The 18,840-nt window shown below is 40.0% G+C and overlaps 1 protein-coding gene across 6 annotated transcripts in view; it reads left to right on the top strand.

Annotated features, from left to right (window-relative positions):
• Positions 1 to 712: 712 nt before the first annotated feature.
• The window catches only part of KIDINS220 (kinase D interacting substrate 220), a 68,645-nt gene continuing 50,517 nt past the window's right edge, over positions 713 to 18,840 (top strand). For all 6 annotated transcript variants that reach the window (XM_035320140.1, XM_035320139.1, XM_035320137.1 and 3 more), the window contains exons 1-10: positions 713 to 871; positions 7,398 to 7,545; positions 11,425 to 11,523; positions 12,970 to 13,068; positions 13,371 to 13,469; positions 14,393 to 14,494; positions 14,980 to 15,078; positions 15,804 to 16,001; positions 17,189 to 17,287; positions 18,391 to 18,489. In XM_035320140.1, the coding sequence (XP_035176031.1) occupies positions 7,438 to 7,545; positions 11,425 to 11,523; positions 12,970 to 13,068; positions 13,371 to 13,469; positions 14,393 to 14,494; positions 14,980 to 15,078; positions 15,804 to 16,001; positions 17,189 to 17,287; positions 18,391 to 18,489 (1,002 nt within the window). In that variant the 5' untranslated portion in view covers positions 713 to 871; positions 7,398 to 7,437. The remainder of the gene's footprint in view (positions 872 to 7,397; positions 7,546 to 11,424; positions 11,524 to 12,969; positions 13,069 to 13,370; positions 13,470 to 14,392; positions 14,495 to 14,979; positions 15,079 to 15,803; positions 16,002 to 17,188; positions 17,288 to 18,390; positions 18,490 to 18,840) is intronic.

The following is an 18,840-nucleotide window of genomic DNA, read 5'->3' as shown; positions in this document are numbered from 1 at the left end:
TGAGAAGGGAAGAAGGTGAAGCACAGAAAACAGCCTTCCCTGCCAGCATGTGCAGGTAGGGTCCCTGCCTGACCAAGCTGTAGCCAGTTTGTAGAACACAGCTCATTTACCGATGGGTGGAAAAGCTAAGATAACAGAATGATGAGTGATGTCATGAAGTGAGATTTTTGTATATATATTTGCTATAAACTCTGAAAAACAGCAATATTTAGAAAATATCTGAAAAACCGTAGACCTGCTGAGGCTGACAGAAAACAGGAGTCCCAGCAGACAAACGCTGTCTTTTATTAACAGTTGATGGCAGCACGCCGGGGCGCGGTTCCTCCCGGTGCTCGCCGTGCTCCCCGTCAGCCCGGCGGCCGCACCTCGGCTCGCCGTGAGCCCCAAGCCGCTCCTTTGTCCCGGAGGGCCCCGAGGCGAAGCCACCGGCCCGGGCAGGACCTCCCCGGCCCGCCGCCACCTCAGCCGCGGCCGGCGGCTGTGCCGGGGCGCCGCGGAGCGCCGTGACTCACGGCCGTGAGGGCTCCCGGGCAGGCTTTTTCGGGTCCCCGTTATTACCCGCTCGCAACCGCTTATTAAGGCGGCGGCGGCCCCGCAGAGTTGTTCCACGCGAGGAGGCTCCAGCCAGCCCCGGGACACGAGGTGGGGTCAGGCGGAACCCTCCTCGACTCTGTGGAGCCCATCCCGGGGTGGCGGAGCCCGCCCCCATGACGCGCCCGCCCGGCAGCGGCGGGGCAGGGAGGCAGAGGGAGGGAAAATGGCGGCGGCGGCGGCGGCTGCCCAGGGGAAGTGAGCGGCGCTGGGCGGCCACAGCCTCCCCGTCAGGCTCCGGGGAGCAGCCCGCGAGGGGCCGAGTCCCGCCGGCTTCGGGGTGAGCGATGACAGTAGGGGGACAGTGGAAGGGTGAGGAGGTGGGGGGGAACGCTGCCCAACAAAGGGCGCTGCGCTGTGGGGCCCCGCGGCGTCACCGCTGGGAAAGGGGAGCCGGGGGGTGCGGGCATCGCCCCCCGGACCGGTGCAGAGCCCTCGGGGGACTCAGAGCGGCCTCCGTGTGCATCGGGCCGGGCCTCGTTACCTTCGCTTCTCTCCTTGGGGTGTTGCGGGGGGGACCGGGCACGGCTGCGGGGGTAAGCGGGGCCGGGGGTTGCCCCTCCGTGGCTTTAGGCCGGGGGCTGCCGAGGGGTAAGGCAGCGGTGGGCAGATCCTCAAATTGTGGGGTTAATCGCCGACACCTTCCCCCCTCCAGTAAAGGGATGGAAAGATGCAAGGAGTGAGGTTTTGTTGTTGTTGATGGTTTTGTGTTTTTGTTTTAAACTGGGTTAGAATGCATAAGTAAACCCCCCACGTATCTGCTTGACGTTTGTTCTTTGTTCTGCAACTGGTTATTTAAAACAACTCCTTTAATCAAAATCATGTACGACTACTGCTTCTGGAATACGGCCATATTCCTTTTGAAGTGTTTGTAGCAGAAAGACCTCCATTTCTTGAAGTGGAAGTTAGGTTTTTGTTGTGGGAGGCTGGGTCTATTTAAGCCTTGATCTCATCTGGAGAAATACCCTGGCTTTGTAAGGCAAAGTAAGATGATGATGTGCGCTTTCCTGCTGCACTTGTGTGTGTTTTGTGTGAATTTTGACAGCTTGGTTTATACCAGTTGATATGTTTTTTATTTGACAAGCTCAGTATTGATACGTGTTTCTGTTTACTTTCTTTTATTTGAGGTATTTAAAACGTGAAATAGTGTTTAGTAGGACTGAGCATTTTATATCTCGTACAGCAATTGAATTTTTTTCTAAAATTCAGATGTGCTTAGCATTACCTTCTTGTTCATTGACCGTATTCAAATTCTGTCTTAAAGGTAGAGTGATTTCTCTGACAAAGCTTAAATCACCGCTGTCAGGTACTGCACGAGACCTCTCTTATCTGGTCATTCTCATTAGGAGAGAACATAGACCTATCTCATAGCTGCTGCCCTGTGACAATGACCTCTTTTTGTCTTAATACATCCTGTGATTCTCCAATTCTGCTACATCTTGGCATCTTTCTGGTCTTTTGGATGTAATCCAGTCTTCTTTCTCTCAAAAATAATAATAAAAAAAATCATGTCATTGCAATATTTGGAATTGACAGTTGCCTTGAGTACTTAAGATGGAAAAGATTGGATCGAATCTCTTGCTTATTTCCAGTTTCCCATTTTTTTTTTATTCTGTACTGTAATAATGATGAGAGCTACGGGGCCTTCTTTCGTGCAAACTTTATTTGGTTCTGTTTGTTGCAGGTTTCAGAATAATCGTGTCCCCATCTTTAGTTCTCCTCATGGCTCTCAGTGTTTCCTAATTTTACTTTTTGTTCTTTGATATAAAGTAAAAAAAAGTGTGGTGATCTATTAAAACATTTGGCTAACATGAGTGTGGCTAGGAGAGGTGGGGTAAATGTTCCCGGATAACAAGGAAAAGCTGAAAATCATCATGAGGTCATTAGTCAGACTGGAACTTCGGGCACTGGAGAAGTGGGGTAGGTGTATATTACTTATGGAAACTTAGGTTTGTTATTTCTTTCTTCCTCTGAGTACCAGAAGGTATTGTTTTCAAAACACGTTCCAGCTGTTTCAGAAATCTGGTATTTCAGCAGAATCATGGTTGTCTTAGTCTCTGTAGGAGTAATTAGAAATAGTTACCATTTCATGTGATGCTTGACTTGTTACCTGTTCTAGTATTTATGAAATACGTACAGTCGGTGTTGAAGGTGTTGTTAAAGATAGGCAGTGCTTGTATCAGCAAGGTTCCCCGCAGGGTGAGTACAGACCACGTTCCAGTTCCTGTTTTACATAGTTCTTTGCCACTGCAAAATACAAATTTTCATTAATCTTTCATAACAAATTTTATATATACAATTCTTCTGTATTCCATTTTCCTTTACATTCTGATTTGGCAGAATGGCATTTCCAGCCCTTCAGGGTGAGGTTCCCCATAATTCAAAATCTGACTTGTGCATGTCAAGATTTCAGCAGCACTGATTGTTTCTTTTTACAGTTAGCTGAAAGATCTGTCACAGTTCTGCATATTGGGAAGGTAGCTTTAATACCTGGAATAAAAGGAAACATCTTAAAAAGAAGGTGACAATCTTTTTTTCATAAAGTGTGCATTTTCTGTCAGTCACTATTGTAAGCAAACAGTCTCCTCAGTATGTTAGTGTTTCAATTTGGTAGTCACAGCTCACAAAATAACAACAATTTTGGGAGAGAGCTGTGAGAAAGATTGTGGTATTTCAAAACTTGAGTGTGTACTAATAATCTTTTCTATGTAGGTAGAAGCTGATACAAGATACCGAGAGTACGTAAAAATCTGCAGGTTGGAACGATCAGGACTTCTGCCGTCAGTATTGTTGCAGTTGAGAGAGACTAAAGTTTAGTAAATCAGCAAACTTTTGCAGTCTTTCCAAAACAGTGATAACGTCTGCCTCAGCTCAGGATGGGAGAGCCAGTCAATGAAGCACAAAAACAAGTTAATCCTTGTGCAAATGTTACCTTCACCTGAGCGTTTGTGTGCTCAGCATGCTTTTTCCTTGCTCTTAGTCGTATAAAATACCAGGCTTTGCTGCCTAAGTGTGTTTTTTTGAAAATTCCAGGCCTAGAAGTTAGGATGGCGAATGAAGAGGAGGTTCATCAGCTGGGAACTGGTTTGGTTCTGCATGGGTGGGGGGAAATAAACAGAACTAATCCTGATGGGAAAGGGGATCGACTGCCAGATAGGTTCGTGGCTTTAACTGATGGAAGCACAGTTATAGGTTGTAGAAGGTTTGTCCTGTGTCAAAAGAACAAAGTAAATATTTCTAATTGAGCCATTTATCACTGTAGGTACTGGATGCTCTCAGATGGTAATGTTTTTGCACCAGAATTACCAGGTTTGGCAGGGAATAAGTTCTCATTTGGTAAAGGAAGTGCTGTTGAGGTGTGGAGTGGTGGTGGGGTGTTTTTTTATATTTTGGGTAGGAATGCATGCATGTTTCATGAGCTTTTGCGTTTGAGGGGCCAGAGTAAAGTTAACTTTTCTGTCTAGGGACAGTACCTCAGTCTTGGTTCAAAGCATTTCCAATAATTTAAAAGAAACCTTAAGCATGGGAGGAAAACACATCATAACGTCTAAGACCCCTTCGGAGTTTGAGCACAGAACATAATTTTCATAACAGTAACAAAGATCTAATTTAATAATAGGGTGGACAGTGACTGTGCTCAGCTGATACTGAGTTGGTGTAAAATACCACCAACAAACTTCAGCATAAGTTCAGGCACGTTTATTGTTGAAGAAAAACAAATAAATGTGAAACATCCAAATATCTTAACGCTAACCTCTTCTGTATTGTATATATTTGTGTGTTGGTGGCTTTTTGGTGGTTTTCTTTTTGTTTGTGTAATTTGCTTTAAGGATGAGAATACTAACCCATATATTCAGCTGATGAATCTGGGTTGTGTTTCTTAAATGGAAGCTGATGTTGCTGACTTGCTAAAGAGTGCTTTCCTAGGGCCTCATGGTGGTCTTGAACTTTTGGACACACTGAAAAGCTTGCCTGAGAAGTGTCAAGAGGAAACATGAGGATGTGAAACTTTGGATTTTAATACTTCATTTTGCTCTTCTTGTTTTTAGACAGTAGACCCTTACTAGCCCTAAGAAGCAACTATTTTGTGACAGTGAAGTGTAAGTGACAAAGACCATCAGTATCGTCCTTGGAGATGGTTCACCCCAAAAAGACTTTTACTATGTAAAAATCATATTAACAGAGCGTTTGCGAATGCAGCTCCGGATGAGCTGCGGTGCTTTGCTGTCAGTCAAAGGCTGAAGTTGCACCATTCAGACCTACATTAAGGCAGAAGCTGTGCAGCTCTGAGAGCCAACAAATCAAGTAATGATTTCTGGAGCTGTGTGCTTATCTCCAGTGCCTTTGAAACGTGGCAGTAAGGAACATAAAGGAGAGAACTTGGCTTTGAGGAGGAAGGGCTGCTGAATACCCTTTACCTTTCCAAATAAATTTTAAGCTGGTGTGAAAACATCTGATTGCAACTGCATGGTAAAATATGCTTGGTAAGATATTGTATTCATGTTTTGCTGATGTTTTTAAGTGTATTTTACTATTTGGTGGGGAAGGTAGCACGCGAGCCAAGGCACAGCTACGGGAGGGAAGCTGGGATGCTGCACGGGGAAATAGGCAAGTGTCTGTGGCAGCCATGAAGCTAGTGGCAAGTTGCATTTCACGATTTTCCATCAGAATATGTTTTAAAAAATAAAAAGACAAAGCTGGAAGACATCCAGGTGCCCCAATGTGAACGTGAAGTGTCATTTTGGTTGCCCAAGAAACTCTGAGACATCTGGATGGGGCTGGAGGGGAGCAGCAGGTCACGAGGAGGCACGCTCTTCTGGAATGGCAGCCGGGTGCCAGGCAAGATGCTGACTTTTCTGCTATTTTGGTATCCAAAATGACAGTAAGTGCCCATGTGTGGGCACTGAATCACTCCGATCGCTCCAGTTCTTCCCAGCTGTTTTTGTTGTGGTTTGTTGTGTTTTTTGGTGTTCTTCTCTTTAAGTTAGCAGCCTCTCAATTAGCACTTGCTCCTCCTACCAAAACAAACACCCAAAAAACCAACCCAATTATATGATGCCACCATTGTACTGTTTATCCTCCCTTGGGTGCTGGTGCTGAACTGTTTGGTAACAGGGCATTCCTTCTGGGCTTTTAGTTCCTCTCCCTTTGGGGAGAGGCAGGCTGTTAGTACAGGGCCTCGTAAAATTGTTGGTGGGCTGTGTGTGCCAGAGCTGGACTTTTGTGGAACAGATTTTAGGTTTAGGTTTAAAATATTGTCTGAACCATACAATTTGATTTTTTTTTTAATTGCAGCCTGGGTTATAAACCCAAGTTGAACGGTGTGATTCACAGGCCCTCCTTTCCATCTCTCTTCCCTCTGATGTTCCTCTGCTTACATCCCTACAACTTGCACATTTCGGAGCTTCCTCTGGCACTGAACCTTTGTGTGTCCCTCCAGTCCTTCCGCACGCACCCGGAGCTGCTGCTGTCATTTTAACTGAGCCCGTTGGTGGCTTTGCTGGCATTTTCTGAACCGGGCGTTTCTGTGTCAAAGTCCTCTGGCGGCTGCGGTGCTGTGGGTGAGCTCAGGCTGTGTCTAAAATGTCCTGACAACAGAGTGCATTTGTCCATATATAACTCCACTGCTGCAGGAGGAAGGATGGCATTACAGTGTTGCAGTCTAAGCAATTTAAACTGGAGTTAATTACTTAATTAAGAGTTAGAGATTTGTATCAACTTCTCTGCTCTAAACGCAGGGAAATTCCTGCTAGCTGCTTCTCGTCTGATTTTTGGCTCGTGTTCCTCTTCAGTTGGGAGTGTAGGAAAATTCTCTAGCTGCTTTTATGTGAAAATAGAAGTCAGAGAATTTGCTTGGGAAAGCCATGGGGTTTTGGCTTCTGCCTGGTGGAGAATAACCTAACCAGTAGGCTTCAGCTAACACTGACCTCGAGCTTTTCTTCTACCCTTACAGTGTTGTTATGCAAGAAAAAGCCACAGAGAGTGCAAACGTTATCTGTGGGTGAGGAGAAAGGGGGGTGGGGGGGGGGGCATGGAGTTCTGTGTTTAGCCCTACAATGTGTTCTGCACCCAGGAAAACTTAACTGAGATGCAAAACAAATAGAATCAACTTCTGGTGCTGTGGGTGTCCATGTGGTGTGGTGATGCTGCTGGTTCTTTCAACTTCCTAGCTCATAGCTTCATAACAAGTCTTATTGTTCCTGGTGTTCTGTCTCAACCAAGAGCAATCTCCCGTGTCTTCCCTATTAAAGGTCAAAAGAAGCATACAAGCAGTCAACAGAAGCTATGCTGAGTTTGAGCAGTAAGCTAACAGCGTGCCATCACATGCAGGCATGGCTGGATAGAGCAGATGATAACTCGTGTAATAAATGGTGCTCCTCAAAGTTCTCTATGGCTGTAATTTAGATATTTGCACTGTTTCATTGTGTTGAATGGTCTCAGTGTTCTGCTTATCTACTGGAAGGATAAGGGTTGTGTTGTAAACAACTTGTACACATCTCTAGGGTATACAGGTATTCCCCTAATGTACATGCAGAAAAAAATATGCAGATGAAAGACTACCATGCAATCCACTCAAAATACATATTTAGTCAATACCTTTAAAATAGAATACTTTTTGTAACACAACTCACTTGAAATGGAGCGTAAGTTTAATGTCTGGAGTGTTTTGTTGGGGAGAATGGTGGGGCTGTGCGCTGAGCTGCTGATGTATTGGCACATGGAATTTGTTCTTTCTAATATTAAAATTAACTCTCATAGGGACTTGATGCTTTACTTACGTTTTTTTCTTATTTTCTGGAATACAGGTAAGCTTTGTTATAGAAGCATTTCAAATACTGTGCGAAGATGGCAAGCCTGATGAGTCAGAGTCTGTTGACCTATGTAGAAGAAGGAAATGTTCCTGCTCTGAAAGCACTTCTTGAAAAGTGCAGGGATGTAGATGAGAGAAATGAGGTAAGATGGTTTTTGTGCAGGTCAGTTTCATATTTTTGCTGTTTAGGTGTGGAATGAATAGTCAGCAAGGGTGCACTAGTTATTTAATACACACGTTTCAGTTTTCTACTGTTTCCTTACTTTTGCACAGACTGAGCATGCAATATTCAATGCAAGCACTCTAGTATCCTTCATTCTAATTGTTTTTTGAGTGTTCTTCTGAGTTGGAAAGTAGGGATCCACCCTTTCTTCGTGGATGGAGATTATATCTGTATTTCTGCAGCTGGGAATTGCTTCTTCTGCACACACAGATCCAGCTGTGTGTGCTTTCTTTCCCTGACCATTTTGGATGAAACCTGGGATGATAAGCCCTATATCCTGGTTTCCAGGCAAGAAAAGCTTTGATATACAATCCAAATAGGAGCGTATTTTGGAATTTGAGCAGATGCTCATCTGGATGAAAAGATGCGAATCCAGAAGGGAAGTCTGGGTGTAACCAGGAGGATTAAATGACTTCACCTGGATTACACAGGAAGCCCTGATGGACAGTAAGAGGTTTAAATGTGGATTATTTTGAATCCCGGGATGGTGTAATAATTGTTAGTTGTTGCTTTGCCATGTCATTTAGTCTTATTTGAGCATATCAGCATTAGCAACTTAATTTCGTTATACTCCATTAATGCTTCCAAGGAGTTTTTTGGGAGGTTTGGTTCACCCAAATGTTTGTTGCCAGTGACTGTTTCCATTGTTTTGTGTGATGTTTATGATTCAGGTTATCTTGTTGTGCTATTATGTCTTTTGTGTGCATTTTAAAAATAAGCCTAGATGGTACAACTAACATGTTTCATCTTCTTCAGTAGATTTTCTGGTTTGTTAGCCCTGAGACTTCACTTTCATTTAGATATACAACTTGTATCATCAGTGCTTATTTCAGTTCTGATTTCCTAAATGGTTTTGTGGTACTGGAAACCTTCTGACTTACGTGGCATATTCAGAGTCAAAGAATTGTAGAAAAACCCAGGGCAGAAGGGACCTCTGGAGGTCGTTGGATTCAGCCTCCTAATTGCAGGGGCTGACTTCATGGTGAAATCATGGTGCTCAGGGGCAAAGCAGAATTTGGAAGTCTTCAAGGGTGGAGATCCTGCAGTCCCTCAGGACAATGCTGCAGTGCTTAACCAGTCTTTGTTTAAAAATGTTTTCCATGTGTGTTATTAGGATACCCTTTGCTGCATCTTGTGACCGTTGCTTCTTGTCTTCTTTCTTTTCTCTCCCTCTCTCTGAAATCTCTCTTGCCTTTGTTGAGCTGCAGGAGGCTTGTCAGCCTGTTTCTCCAGCCTTCTGGATACCCTGGGAATGGCATCCTGGCCCGTTGGTGTGTGGACTGCATGTGTAGTGTGGGGGACAGTCTGTGAGCTTGCTGAGAGCACATACTGTTTCCTGGCGCTGAGCCTTGATGAAGATGCTATGATGCTAGCCCCACGTGAAACAGTCTCAGCCAGATACCCATAGTCTGGCATTCCAGGCAGTTTTTTCCTTGCCTTGTAGTGTAGGGAAGGCTGGCTTTCCAATCCTTTTCTTCTTTTTTTTAAACACGCATAAGATGGGAAGAATATTTTTGGAGTGGAAATTTTCAATTGGGATGTATTAGTCAAAACTAAACTATCCTGTAAATGTTAAAACATCATACAGAATTTAGCATTTCTGTAGTTATTAACTCTGATTTCACTCAAGACAGTTTTCATTCATTGTCAGCATGTTCATTCATGCTGTGTGTGCATGTGCTGAAGTATTTGAGATGAGGGAACTCCAGCATTTCAGGGTATACACAGCATGCCAGGTGGTGAGGGTTATGTGTATCTGAGAAGGAGAATGACCTCTTCCCTCTGATGGTAATTCTGCCCAGCAGCATGGCAGAAATCAAAACAGATAGTCTGTGTGGGCTTTATCAACAGTGCCACTGCCTGTACCTTCTCTAATTTCTTTCCTTACTGATGGCACTAACTACACTCCTGAGTTTCAGTCAGTGCCTTTTCAAAAATTTTTTACAGACATCACTTCCACGATACCTTTTTTTTTCAGGAGACACTCCTTGTATGTATCGATAATAGGACCTTTTTTTTAAAGGTTAGCTCTTCATTGGAATTCAATTGCATTAAATGCAATTCTGTTTCTAGTTTCAGACTTGCCAGACAGCTTTTTCTTGGGTACAAACAAAATAGCAAAGCAGGAATGCCAGCCCCAGGGGAACACGTCTAAAGAGACTGCTGGTGAGCCAAGGCTTGCTAAGTGCCAGGACCTCCCAGGCTGCAATGACTTGGCTGATGGTGGGATTACCCACGTTGTCACCAGCTTTTAGTGTCTTGCCTGTATTTGCCAGAAAAACTGGGATGTTCCAGTCAGTTTGTGCACAGATGGTTTTCTTGGGTTAATGTCAGCCATTTTAGTTAAGTGCAGCAAGTCTCAGGCTCCCTTTTCCTGTGTGCTTTTTGTGTCTTGAACCCGATACCTTGATTACTTAACAGCTGATGGTAGATGCTTGTCCTGTGTGATGCACTTTAATCCTGTCAAACTGCAGTTTTCTTTAATGTGCCTTTTCTTCTCCTCTTTTAGTCTTGATACTTACGTACTTTCTGAGCCTTCAACACAGACTGGAAGCTAATCTTATTTTTTTTGAGCATTTACACTTTATTTTTTGATGACCAGACCTAAATACCACCGCTTGTTGATACTAAACAGGTCTTGGAACCTAAATTATCCTTTTGAATGTATATAACAACATAAACTTCTATAAGAGTTTATTTTCTCCCTTTAAACAATTGCATTGCTGGCTACTAGGTTATACTGTGAACAATACTGATGGTTACCCAGGTCTTGGGGAAGTTTCTGTGAAAACCAATTAGAAAATAGTTGATGGCCCAAAATGCTTTTTTTATTTATTATTCTACCAATGAAGTTTAGTGGTCTTTATTCTGGTTCTGCTTTGACGTTTTTCATTCTTTTCAGGGAAACTGCTGATAAATAACTCCTAATGTGTAGTGTTTGCATTATTTATCAAATGCTTTTAGTAGACTAGATAATATTGAGCTTTTATATGGTACAGAGAAAAGACAAAGGGAAGGTCAGCAAAAACTATCCATTTATTGAACTTGTTAAGATTAACAGTTTTACTGTAAAATCCAGTAAAATGTAGCTTTTATCATGCCTGGCAATTGTATCTGAAGGTTTTCTGTTTTTGGATAACTCTGAAGAGAAGTTCTCTGATGCAAAATAAGGTGATGGAGCATGATGGATCGTAACTGGCTTTTGAAAGAGCCTTCAGGGCCAATAAACCAGCGTTTGTATCTTTCATTTTCCCTGAGATGAGGCTGCTTGTTAAGAACCTGTGTTGCACAGGAGAGGAGTGATTTCTGTGTTTGGTATACTATCAAAAATATTTTTTTGCTATGTAACTTGACTATTTTTTTCCTAGACTTAGGCAAGAAATCTCATTGTTACTCTGATTCCGTGTGGATGTTTTTAATGTCTGTTCTGATTCCTAGGCGAGTCTTATTTGTTTGTTTTTAAATAATGGTATTGAATTACTTCAAGATGTCAAAATGTAACAGGCAGTATTAGAGACACTGAAAATATTTTTAACCCTGAATTTTTTTTTTGATAGCCATTTTTAACATCTGAAATGTGTGGGTGGTTTTTTGATCTGTTATGGGACAGGATGATTGTAATTGCAAGTTTACTGTTTAGTTTGTAAAAACAATCCTTTTCACTGCTTCTCATTGACAATTAAAACCTGGAAACTGAACTTAATGTTCCTCTGTAGTTTTCGGTCTTCTATTTTTAGGGTATGTGCACAATTTGCATCACTTCCCAATGAACTCCTTTTGCCCGTCACTGTAATTTCAGAATGGCCAGACTCCCCTCATGTTGGCTGCCGAGCAAGGCAATTTAGAAATTGTCCAGGAGCTTCTCAAGAAGGGAGCTAATTGCAATTTGGAAGATGCGGTAAGTATTAGTGCTTTGTTATGGTACGTAACAACAGAGGAGGAAGAAATTTCAAGTTAGGAAAAGGAAGAGTGTTTAGATGGGTGTTGAGGGGACAGGGAAGAAGAGATGGTGAAAGATGATTATGTATAAGAGAAATCCAATCCAGAATTGCCCGTCTCTGTCTTCCTTGGATTAAATTCATTGAAAAGGTATGTCTAAGATTCTTCAAATATCTGAGAGTCTCTGCTGAATGCTGCTGCTATTTTTTTTTTTCTGGGAAATTAATACTAGGAAGGAATGGTAATGGTATTAGCAGTCCTTGAGATAAAAGGATAGGTGGAATAGAGAAAAGCTGCATCAACAGGGAGGCCCAAATGATTTCGCTTCTGGCAGTAGTGATGTGGTATGTTGGGGTTGTTTTTGTTTGGTTTTGGTATTTCTCAGTAAATATTGAGGGAGACCTTGGGTTAAAGGATTATTTCAGGTGCAAATCAGAACAGAGACAGAGAGAAGGGTGTCAAATTTATGAATAATCTTTCTGCCCTCAAAGAGGATGACTGTAGGTGAAAGATGCCCAGAAAGGGTGAAGAGGACAGAAGTGTTGAGCAGTTTTGAAAGGTGTATACATCTCCATGAAGAGCGATAAACAGAGAAAGAATGGTGTTTGTTTTGAAACTAGGTAATTTATTTCTCCTGTGCATAGTTTAATTGCAGCAGCGTAGACATCCAGGAAAGATCTGGTATAAAACCTGTCATTTAAAAACAAAAAGGCAACAGTGAATGCCAAGCATTTTTTGGAGACTTTTTCATCTTCCGTAAGTGTTACAGTTGCTATACTTACAGAAAGAATAGTTACCATATGAACTGTTGCTGCATTTATATATGCATAGCTCATAAAAACAGTCCACACCTGCACGTGGTTTGAGCAGTGTATGGAAGGTGAGTGTAATGCAAGAAGAAATTTATCTCAGGCTTCTGGGCCTGTAACAATGGAAAATAAGTCTGGTTCTCCTGAAGTGATCATAAATTCAAGAAGAAGGGCTCTGACCCAAACTCCTCTGTGTGTTAGCCCCTTCAGTACTGTCACATATAGTACGTAGAGACAGACCACCACCATTTTCTGTGTTCTTAGTCGCTGTCTAGTTGTTGTGAATATCTTGATATTATTCTCTAATCCTTTGTAGGTGTTGCTTCCTCTGTATTAAAAAATAATAATAATAATAATTAAGAAATTTAACTGAGGAGTGGAGAGTGGTGGTTACTGTGGAAGAGAGAATTTGCAGTGGCTGCTGGTCTGTATTTTCAGGTGTAAACTGTCAGGTTGCCTATGAGCTTTCTTTTTGTCTTTTTTTTAAGGATAATTCTTAAGGAGTTGTGGATTTCCTGTCATGCAAATTTACATTTGAAAAACAATGTGATTGAACTGAAATATTGAATGTCATTTAAATCTCTTATTTTTTTTAGGATAACTGGACAGCTCTTATTTCAGCAGCTAAAGAAGGACATGCAGCTATTGTAGCAGAACTACTCAATTACAATGTCAATTTGGAGCACCGGGATTTGGTATGTGTTGTCCTAGTGTAAATATAAGTCTCCATATTTTTAGTGAGAAGAACAATTTAAAGAGTTAGCAACTTTCAGTTCTGTAAAAACAGATCACCTTTTTAATGCTATTCTCCAGTTGACTACTCAGTGCTGTTAAAATGGGAAAATATATAATTAAATACCGTTTTCACAGTTGCGAAGTAGTTCCTTTTCACTTGCAAAACAATCTTGTGACAAATGCTGAATTAGGAACCTAATTATTGACTTTTCTTCAAAGAGTATTTTCCAATTATATTGTTTGTTTGAATTGTGCTTGACAGGGAGGATGGACCGCATTGATGTGGGCATCATATAAAGGCCGTACTGAAGTAGCTAAGCTCCTACTTGAAAAAGGAGCAAATCCAAACATCACTGGAATGGTAAGTGGTTTTTTGTTGTTGTTTTTTCAAAAACAAATGAGAGAAAAAAAAAAAAAAAAAAAAACACAACCACTTTTCCCTCTCCTGACATGTTTAAAATCCTGAATCCTATGCTAATCTTATATTGACTAAACTTTTCGCGTTTTTGGCAATACAGCATTAATCATTGTGCTTTATTCGTGAAAGAGATTGCTTTAATTCTGTATGACAGCTGTTTTTTAATTAAAATAATTGAATGTGTACCTCTTAGTAAGATACGCATCAGCAAGAGAGGAGTACTGTATGTAATGCTACTTCTGTAACAATTGTCATCTTTCTGCATGTGTAAGTTAATGGAGTAACTAATATGTGCAGTTTAGAAACAATAATTTGTTGTAATTTTCAAAAGTTATCAAATGGGCTAGATCATATGACTGTCATGCGAAGATTTTGAGATTTTTTTCATCTTACAAGCCTTTTTATAAAATATATATGCATTGTGACACTTGAACAGAGGGGTGACAGTATAAGCAATTTGGTGTCTGAGGCAACAGTGAACAACAAAAAGCAGTAGTGAATTACTTACCTATTGCATATTAAATCTGCTTTGCATATGGAAGTTCTGTATGTATGATACAATTGTTCTGCAGCCTTGATTACTAAGGGATAATGTGTACCTGTTTTGTTTCTCACTTACATTACAAATGTTTATTAAGATAAGGGTATGAATCCTTAAACCTTGTTTAAGGAGTTACAGCGTTGTTTCAAAGCAGCAGACCTTTTACTAGCCATTATCTAGACGGTGTACTAGGCAACAGTTACTGATACATCAGTAGTCTTAATTTTATAATTTCCTTCCTCTTGGAATGTTTTTATCAATATTGGTCTTGAAAAAGTAATTAAGCTTTATTTCATAAGGTTCTTAATTTTTTCTTTCTTGTAAGCAATACAGTGTCTATCCAATTATTTGGGCAGCAGGACGAGGCCACTCGGATATAGTACATCTTTTACTTCAATATGGAGCTAAAGTGAACTGCTCTGATAAAGTAAGTTGTGTTTATATAATGCTTAGTACAGCTCTTGTAAAAATGAGTTCTGGTATTTAGCATGTCATATCCTAAAACAATTGTAGTTGAAATTAAAGTATATCAAGTAGTCTCTGACTGAAAAACACCTGCTGTTATATCTTGCTCATGAGATGAGAATTAGTGTGTTAGATTAAGTAATTATACTTGCAAGACGTTTTTCCATAGTATGGCTAAGATGGCTGTGAACGTTTGTTTCAGTGGACCATATTTCTGTTTTCTAAGCTGTTGAAATCTTTGCTACATTAGGTTGCATAGACAAATAATTCTTGCAGCAAGAATCTACAAAGGAAAGAGAAATAGGTTTTCAGATGCATATGTTAACTTTTAAAACCAAATTTTATCTTTGTAGTAGTAATGCATTGAAGTATAGGACAAATGCTAAATTGTAGAAGATACTAAATAAAGAAGCGGTTATGGAAAAATGTTAATAAATGTTTTTGCAGTATGGAACCACCCCGTTGGTTTGGGCAGCTAGGAAAGGTCATTTGGAATGTGTGAAATACTTGCTGCAAATGGGAGCTGATGTTGATCAAGAAGGAGCTGTAAGTAACTGCTCGTTTTCCAGCGATAAAATGTGGGTACATAAATCTCTGTGTCTTGTTTCAATTCTGTAATATAGCAAAAAAGACATGAAACAAAATGAAATGTTGACGTTGGGGTATGTTAGTTTCCTGCTGATTGCAAACTACAATGAAACACAAGGCATCTTTTGAAAATAATAGTGGCTGTTGCACCTTTTCAGAACTTTACACTTTTTTAAAGCTTTCAGTTACATATTTTCTTATTTTTAAATAAAATAGTTTTTTATTATTTATGTAAGATACTAGATAAATTTGCTTATTTTGTTTTGAATCAGTATTTTAAGTTAAGTGGAAAATTATGTAGGACAACTCTTGATATTTGTATGACTATTTCTGAAATTCTTTGAAAATCTTTTTTGAACAGTATTGGCACATGTGGGTGCCCTGATAATATTAAGTTCTTATACAGCGTGAAAGTGATTGTACAGTGCACGTGACGTTCAGGAATTAAGATAAATTGATTAGAACTTTCCTACTTGCATTTACAATGTTCTCTATTGTAGTATTAGTTTCTCTCTTTTATTTTAATAGAAAGCATAGCAAGTGCACTTTAAAAGATAAATCTGAAATAACACTTAGATGGTTAAAAATGTAACCTCATTTGTTCTTTTCTTATTTATACTGCTGATACAACGATGGTTTCTGTACCAACTGTACAATATATTGACTTTTTTTTCTGTTTAAAGAATTCTATGACTGCACTTATTGTAGCAGTGAAAGGTGGCTATACTGACTCAGTAAAAGAAATACTGAAAAGGAACCCAAATGTAAACTTAACAGATAAGGATGGAAATACAGCTTTGATGATTGCGTCAAAGGAGGGGCATACTGAAATTGTGCAGGATCTTCTTGATGCTGGAACTTACGTGAACATTCCTGATAGAGTGAGTACACTTTCTTAGTTCATTATTGTGGCTTTATTACATGTATAATAATAATGTAATATATATTTAAATACTAGTGTATGCAGGTTTGCAGATACACTTCTAACTTTTCTGCCACCTAGGGGCCGAAAACAACATTACACAACCAAAACAACAAACTGCAACTATTTTAAGTGGCAAATGCTGCTACGAGAATGCGAAAGAGAAAATCGCTTCCTTCTAAGAGTTCTTTCTAACTCTTTTTCTTTGAGTGTCTTGAATTGAAATGCCATATGGAAATTTACAATACTGTTGTATATTTGTTGTGTATGTAACATAAGACTCATACTGAACTGGCATGCAGTTTTGGGGCAATTTTTTGCTGTATTAATACATGTGGTAGTGCTGTTAAAATTGTAAATTAGTGGATGTCATAACAAATAATGTTTCATTCAGCATCTGCCTTCATCTTCGACAATTAACTTACTAGGAAACTTGCATATATGAAAGGGAGACTTCAGCTCTGATTTAAGACATGTAACAGTAGCTGTTAAAGGTGCACTGTGTACCTCTGAGTGACCAGAGCATGAATCACTAGCTAGCCACGCAGCGCTTTATTCAGTTGCTTATGCAGAAGTACCGTGGACTGCCTGCAGCATTGCTGTGATACTCATTTTTTTCTGAAGTGGCAGGGGCAGGGTGATCTCTGCAGCCTAGGATGTGAAAGGAGCTAAACTTAGGTGCCTCTGTTAAGATCAGTATATTTCAGAGCAGTTACAGGGTGGTTTAGAAGTGTTCCAGTCCTAAGTCCAGTCCTAAACTGAATTCCTTGGGAGTTGCAGAGACATGAGGAAAACCTCCTAATGTTTACTTTGTAATTTTAAAAGGATTTGTGGATGCATTTTTCCATCTTTCACATCAGCTTTGTGCATTTTTAGATGGTCTCATGCCAAGTTGCAGTGCTACAAGTGACAAAATGACGTAGTGTATGTAAACAGGATAGCAGTATAATTTACACACACAATGTTCTTTCAGATGGGGATATGTCTGTCTTTGGTGTTTGTTTTGCCCATTGATTTATATTTCATCTCTTTGGGAGGATGGGGAAGGGAGTCCAGGAGTCTAGAATCATTTCTTATATATATATATATATATTTTCTTTTTGCCAGACTCTTAATCTGTCTATGTTCTATAACATATTTTTCCAGAGTGGAGACACAGTGCTGATTGGGGCTGTTAGAGGTGGTCATGTTGAAATTGTGAGGGCCCTGCTCCATAAGTATGCTGATATAGACATCAGAGGTCAGGTAAGTACAGCAACGTAAACGTTAGCATAGTTCTTGAATGCAGTGTGAATTTGGCTATCGGATAACTATCATGTTTCTAGAAACAGTGCTTCAAAAACTGGCTCAAATTCTACTCTGCGGGGAACTCGGATTCCCATCAAACATGACAAACTGCACTGCAACATGACATATTCTATGATATCTTTAAGCTGTAAGGTACATGGTAATGATATGCTAAGCAGCATTTTCTTCAGTTATTTTGTGTAATGGTTGAAAAGCAAAGAACGCTGAACTGATTTCACCAGCGCTTCTGAACAGACTTAAAATGGTGAAATACATTAAATAAGCAATTTAATGTTTTAATACTCACTATTTTTTAAATAGTGGTATTACATTAATATATGATACCCCTTAGGTAATATCTGTTGTCAGTGGTGTTTAGCTAGTTCTGTCGCTGTGCTTGGTTGGTTCTCTCTCTAATAAATGTCCTTACTTGCATTGAGTGGTCTTGTCAGTGACTTCCGTATTTTCTACCTACCCTTCCTTTCATTTTAATTTTTTTTTTTTTAACTAAACAACCAACCAATCTGTGAGTGCAACAGTTTTACTGGGCTATGCTATAAAAGAGACAAGAAGATGGAGTTACTTTTTTTAAAGGCCTGGAAGTGGGTATTACCTCCACATCCTAATAGGAGAGAATTCTTTTCAAACAAACCACCCCCACAAAACAAACATAAGAAACATAAATATGACATAACTGGAAGAAAGATGATGTTCTGGAAAAAGTTTTTTTTCATTTCATTAGAAAACATATATATTTGACTTCAAACTGAATACCCACATGTAATTTGGGAGATACATGTTTTGCAAACTGTTTGAAGTTTGTTGGCTCTGCTCATATCGTTAAAGCTCAGGTTTTTAAAACAGGTTTGTGCTTTATAGCCAGATTTCTCCACCGAGTTCCACTGGTGTACCAGTTAGATTTGGTAGTGTTTCCATTTGCCCTGAATTGTGCTAAAATTTGCTGATTTTTGTGCTGTTTTCAATATGATTGCATTTTATATTCAGGTTTTGAAATTAATCCAGTTAAATTTAAGTGCTTCTAACATGTGATACATTTTCAGGATAATAAAACTGCTTTATATTGGGCAGTTGAGAAAGGAAATGCTACAATGGTGAGGGATATCTTGCAGTGCAACCCTGATACTGAAACATGCACAAAAGTAAGTATTAGAATTTTGAGGATAGGATCTGCTTTGTTTAACATCTGTTATTTTCCCAGCTCCTATGTGATCTTAACATTACATTAGCAAATTCAGTTTTTTGTCGAGTGTGAATACCTTGCATGCTGTTTTAGTTTTGTTTTTTAAAATAATAATTCTCTATTTTGGAAAGGAGGTGTTTCAGTTATGTTAATGTTCACTGTTGATAAACATCACTTGCTATTGAAATATAGTAGGAGGAAATCTTTGGATACTTTACCTCAACAACACCGACACTAGCAGTAACAGAGCAGCTGCTACTGGAAAGTGAGGAAAGAGGTTTCTGATATTACTAAGTTTGGTTAAGATCAC

The sequence above is a fragment of the Oxyura jamaicensis genome, chromosome 3 (assembly GCF_011077185.1).
Source record: "Oxyura jamaicensis isolate SHBP4307 breed ruddy duck chromosome 3, BPBGC_Ojam_1.0, whole genome shotgun sequence".
NCBI classification, from domain to species: Eukaryota; Metazoa; Chordata; class Aves; order Anseriformes; family Anatidae; genus Oxyura; species Oxyura jamaicensis.
The sequence above is the reverse complement of the archived record's forward strand: the minus strand, read 5'-3'. Positions and strand labels throughout refer to the sequence as shown.